Source organism: Panicum hallii, chromosome 9, assembly GCF_002211085.1.
Source record: "Panicum hallii strain FIL2 chromosome 9, PHallii_v3.1, whole genome shotgun sequence".
Classification (NCBI taxonomy): Eukaryota; Viridiplantae; Streptophyta; class Magnoliopsida; order Poales; family Poaceae; genus Panicum; species Panicum hallii.
This window is the reverse complement of record NC_038050.1, coordinates 8,477,165-8,482,593: the sequence shown is the minus strand read 5'-3', so window position 1 is coordinate 8,482,593 and position 5,429 is coordinate 8,477,165. Positions and strand designations below refer to the sequence as shown.

At 43.2% G+C, this 5,429-nt stretch overlaps 1 protein-coding gene across 2 annotated transcripts; it reads left to right on the top strand.

The window, feature by feature from the left end:
• The first annotated feature begins 3,105 nt into the window (after positions 1 to 3,105).
• LOC112877195 (bisdemethoxycurcumin synthase-like) lies at positions 3,106 to 4,575 on the top strand. Of its 2 annotated transcripts, XM_025941414.1 has the most exons (3): positions 3,106 to 3,384; positions 3,478 to 4,322; positions 4,362 to 4,575. In XM_025941414.1, exons 1-3 carry the CDS (start codon positions 3,171 to 3,173, stop codon positions 4,452 to 4,454), a joined length of 1,152 nt encoding a protein of 383 aa, XP_025797199.1. In that variant the 5' UTR covers positions 3,106 to 3,170; the 3' UTR covers positions 4,455 to 4,575. The 2 variants fall into 2 exon arrangements, with proteins under 2 accessions (XP_025797199.1, XP_025797198.1); XM_025941413.1 differs by having other exon boundaries at positions 3,478 to 4,575.
• The last annotated feature ends 854 nt before the right edge of the window (positions 4,576 to 5,429 follow it).

Here is a 5,429-nt window from a genome sequence, read left to right as displayed (position 1 = left end):
AATTCACATCTAAATTATCAACCTTTGTCATTGTATAAAAACAAGTTAAACACGTTTGGAGGTGTGATGCGAAGGAAAGACTACAAATGCGGATGAAATTCATATAGAGTAATTCCTTATCAAAATCTATCTCTATCACGTATGGAAAATAAATATTGTAAAATACCTACATAAGTATTAGAAATTTAGAATATGAATAAACGAACACCGCTATGGATCCGAGCATAGCCCGCTTGGTACCGGTTTCCCGCCCGATACCGCCTGGATGGTACTAAAGTGGCATGCATTTAGTAACAGGCCAAATGCCCGGTACTAAATGCCGTAATGCCCGTACTAAATGCCGTATTTAGTACCAGCTGCTGGTAAACTTTACTAAACTGGCGGTAACACCAGCCAGTACTAAGTTTATTTTTTTATTGTTTGCTTTTTTCTTTCCTTTTTCTTTTTAGTTTTAATTCGTATTTGTATTCTATCCATATCCGTATGTGTATAACTAGCATTCATATTCGTATTCATATCTCGCATAGCAAAAACTATATATATATTAATTATATATATACAGTTTATATACACTTCAAATATTACACTTGGGATCAAATATTATAAATATTACAATTAGCCACATAAGTTGTTTCATTACAAGTACTTTAAATATTACTCCTGTTCATCATCTTCCTTGTTTTCATCCAATTGACATACACTTATCCTATGATCGGCATAAAATTTACTGGCGGGATTTATCACATCATCCATCAGGAATCCATAGAATGATTCTTGAATTGCCCTGAGTCTTTCTGATTCGATGAGGCCTTCTTTCATTTTTCAAAACTGTCACATACAAACATCGTTATTTTAAAATTCATACATGTACGTAATTAAAAATAATAAATTATTATTAATTTGATAGGTACATCGAAATCTTATTACGTCATTTTGTTTGGGCTAGTAAATTCGTGGATCCACTCATATAATAGTCACATAAGTTGTTTTCTTCCGCCTGTCTCATACACTATATATAGATGGGTTATAAACTATTCATGATGTTTAACAAAATGACACTAGGTGTGCGAATTGTATTCATACCGGAAAGTCAGTCTTGATATAAAGATCACACGGCGTGTCTACGACTTCTATGTACTTTTTTATGAAGCGAGCTCATTCTTTCTGGATGATGTCCATGAAGTTTTGGTATTGTGTTATTAGCGTTCTCTTTCCGTCGAACACCACAACTCAGGCTCGATCAATCTCGATACTGAGCAAGATCCAGTGAAAATTGTTGATACATATATACATATCAAATGTTGGATATACTTATTATCAAATTGAAGGGATGAAAATAGAGTAGAAATACTCACTTGAAGTTGTACGGCAACATAATAAATGTACAAGTATACTGCCTATCCAAGACCATGAATATATTGTTCTCTGTCCGATTTGGCCATCTGTTTACACTATTCTGTTTATAACATCCGGGTTCACGAAGCCGATGTGGTAGTAGCCCTTTCTTCGGCATTCTTTCGCCTTCATCCTATACGATACAATAAAAAAGAGAGAATGAGAAAGCACATGAGTAGTTGAGCTATAATATAAAAATAAGAAGAAACACTTATGTAAAAAATACACTGATGAGGGACTTGTCCAAGGCGTCGTGATGGTATAAAATCCAAAGGTTCACAAACTCGATCCATATGCCAGCTAGCCCTCGATGTAAATCGCTATCTTTAACCCGAGCAGCAAACATTACATCTCCATCTGCAGTGGCCCTCATGTACCATTCATGCAACTCACGCATTTGGGCCAACATTGATATCCGCGATACGGTGCGGTACAAGGACGTGATGAAAGAGTACGGCCTTGGTCTGAATGGTGGCATCCTCACCTCGCTCAAACGTGAGGATTTTTTCATTGGGACTGAGACCGTACTCCATCATCACGTTCTTATACCGCACCATGGCGTGAATATCATGTTGGCTCCGAATGACAGTGTCGTCACCTTATGGTAAAGGTTAACGACAGATATATATTCCAAAATAAATTTTTTTTACATCTCGATGGTTTCAATTGGAGCCTGAATAAATACATCATTAGAGTGTCAAAATAATTCCTTCATAATACAAAATAAATACCAAGTATATATTTTTCACTTTGAAAAATTAGATATTTCACATTCGCTAATTATACATTTCACTAGCTTCAAAGCATAACAATAATGGCCGCCCTTGGAAATACACGCGTCACCTGAAATTAATTGAAAATAAATATTAGCATAATAATATATACACACATGTCACTTGAAATTAATTGAAAAAAAATACTCTACATTTCCCTCATGCAACTAACCATATTCAAATTCTAGTCATCGCTTCTAGCTACATGTCTCAAAAGAATGTGTAAATATTAAAAAATCATGCTCATTCTCACTCTTTCTAATAATCACAAATTTATCTAAGTATAAAGCATGAAACGAAACATAAAGACCATCAAAAAAGAGAGGATCGAAGAAGAGATGATAAAGTTGCTAACCTTTTGAGCACTTGGATGCATGAAATTCTCACCAATCTTGAGAAAAATAGATAACACCTCCTCTCTAAAATGGCATGGGAAAAAGAAGTCCAAACTCCAAATGAATGGCTCGGGCTTAGGCAGGAAGAAAGATGCTGATATATAGATGAATGCACGTTAGTACCGGCTGGTGGCTCAGCCGGTACTTAGATCTCTTCATTTAGTACCGGCTCGAGCCTCCAGCCGATACTAAATATCCTCAGCGCCGTTTAATACCGGCTGGAACCCCGGGTACTAAAGTGGCACTAGCCGTTGCCCCTAGATATCGGTGACACACTTTAATACCGGCTGGAGACTTTATCCGGTACTTAAATGGCTTCTCGGAGTACAAAATACAGAACCATAAGGGACAAATGCCAGGGACGGACAAATGCCAGGGACGAATGCTCTGGCCGTGGAAATAGAGCAAAGATATATAAACCATTTTAATTATGTGCGAGCCTTAAATTTATTTTAGGGCTTCCTACACTTCGTGACGGAGATGACTCCCTTTATATATAGTGTGCGTGACAATCTTGGCACATCCATCTCCCATCAGGTGGCTACTGACTTATCAGGCACGTAGCTGAATACTACAGTCTATAGGCTGGTACGAGTCGGCGTACAGGATGACCTCGCTGCTCGGCAACCCAATAGCGAGTCCGGTCGCGGCCATCAACGGCACAAGGCGGGGGCCGCGGGCAGATGGTCCGGCCACCGTGCTCGCCATCGGGACGGCGAACCCGCCGAACTGCGTGAAGCAGGAGGACTACGCCGACTACTACTTCCGCGTCACCAAGAGCGAGCATCTCGTTAACCTTAAAGCCAAGCTCCGAAGAATCTGTAAGTAATGTAAAAATAATACAATTTTGTGTTTATTTGTAAGTTGCATTGTCCGCTCTGTTGCTCAGTATGTTAACTTAATTGTTTCTCCAGGCGAAAAATCGGCGATCAAGAAACGCTACTTCCACCACACGGAGGAGCTGCTGGACAGCCACCCCGAGTTCACCGACCGCAGGTTTCCATCCCTGGACGCGCGGCAGGACATCGTGGCCACCGCCGTCCCCGAGCTCACCGCGGCCGCCGCGGCGGAGGCCATCGCCGAGTGGGGCCGTCCGGCGACGGAAATCACCCACCTCGTCGTCAGCACCTACTCCGGCGCCCACATGCCCGGCACCGACTTCCACCTCGCGTCGCTGCTCGGCCTGCGCCCCACCGTGCGCCGCACCATGCTCTACATGAACGGCTGCTCCAGCGCCTCCGCCGCGCTCCGCGTCGCCAAGGACATCGCCGAGAACAACCGCGGCGCGCGCGTCCTCGTGGCCTGCGCCGAGCTCACGCTCATCCTCTTCCGCGCGCCCCACGAGGCCCAGGCCGACACCCTCATCATGCAGGCCCTGTTCGGCGACGGCGCGGGCGCCGTCGTTGTCGGAGCCGATCCTGTCTCCGTCGAGCAGCCGGACTTTGAGATGGTGTCCGCTTCACAGGCCATGATACCGGAGAGCAAGGACATGGCCAAAGGCCGGCTCCGCGAGGACGGTCTCCTCTTCCTCCCTTCCAGGGAGATGCCGTCGCTGGTGCGTGAGAACATCGAGCGATGTGTGGTTAATGCGCTCTCGCCCCTCGACATTAGCGGCGGCTGGAACGACCTCTTCTGGGCGGTGCATCCGGGTGGCCGCGCGATCTTGGACAGCGTCGAGGCGGGGCTCGGGTTGGACCCCCGGAAGCTGGAAGCAAGCCGCCATGTTCTGAGGGAGTACGGGAACATGTCCGGGCCGTCGGTGATCTTCGTGCTCGATGAGCTCCGCCGCCAGCAAGAGGAGAATGGGATGGGCGTCATGGTGGGGATCGGACCGGGAATCTCTGTCGAGACCATGGTGTTACGAGCCACGGGTAGCCAGAAGAAGATTTAGAACCGGCCGGTGCCTTAATTAATGCGTCTCTCTCTACGTTGTGCACTTAAAATTTGCATTTGCATGTTATTGTTAACTTATGCATGAACATCGTGTACTCCTCCTCCCTTGTTTATATAAAGTGTTGATGTGGTATTGAACTCACGTTATAATTCTGATGCGCAAAGGTCGAACCTAATCTCCCTTTCTTGGCACTGTTGTTTTCTTTGAAGGACAACAATTGAAAAAGAAAATTGCATCCAAATTGTTGTTAATTGTTGTCCTCACAATGACCAGAACAGATAGGAGAAGTTCATGACACCAATCAAATGATTAATCGATACTACTTTTAATTTCTGATTCAACTACATGAACATTTATTCGGGATCTAGCAAACCGAACAAACTTTGCGGCTTCCAATCACAACTACCATGGATAATTAGGGTAATAAGACCATTTCTCAAAACTAATAACTTATCCGAAATTTGCTGGAAATGCATTTAGGTCTTTTTGGATGGGCTAAAGTTATGTGCTAAACCTTCGCACCTATTAGCACTCATATATTGTGTTAATGTTTTCAGCCCTATTAGCATTTCTGTTTGGATGAGCTGTTTGGATGAGCTAGTGCTAAAATTTAGTATTTTTGGATATTAGCACTTGAATCCAAATACACCGGATACGGTAAGTATTATGGCATGTTTGGATGGGGTAAAATTGAGTGCTAAACTTTAGCACCTATTAGCATCTATATTTTTGCTAAATTTTTAAGTTTTAGATAAAATTTAGCTCACCGGCACTTCTATTTGAATACACTATTACTAAAGTTTAGTATTTTTTTATATTAGCCCTTGGATCCAAACACCTCTTTTGATACGACACTTCCTTCAATTTGTCTGCATGTGGACCGGCCAGGGAACCAGAATTTTCTTAAATTGTGACATCTATTGTCCTGGATTCATGCCGTATATAACTTTCTCACACGGCTGCTGTGGCATC

What these genes read in the sequence shown, in the direction of transcription:
- LOC112877195 (XM_025941413.1), top strand. Translation starts at nt 3,171, where the DNA reads ATGACCTCGCTGCTCGGCAACCCAATAGCGAGTCCGGTCGCGGCCATC. An exon ending in AGCCAAGCTCCGAAGAATCT is followed by an intron (nt 3,385 to 3,477) that starts GTAAGTAATGTA and finishes TTGTTTCTCCAG; the next exon opens with GCGAAAAATCGGCGATCAAG.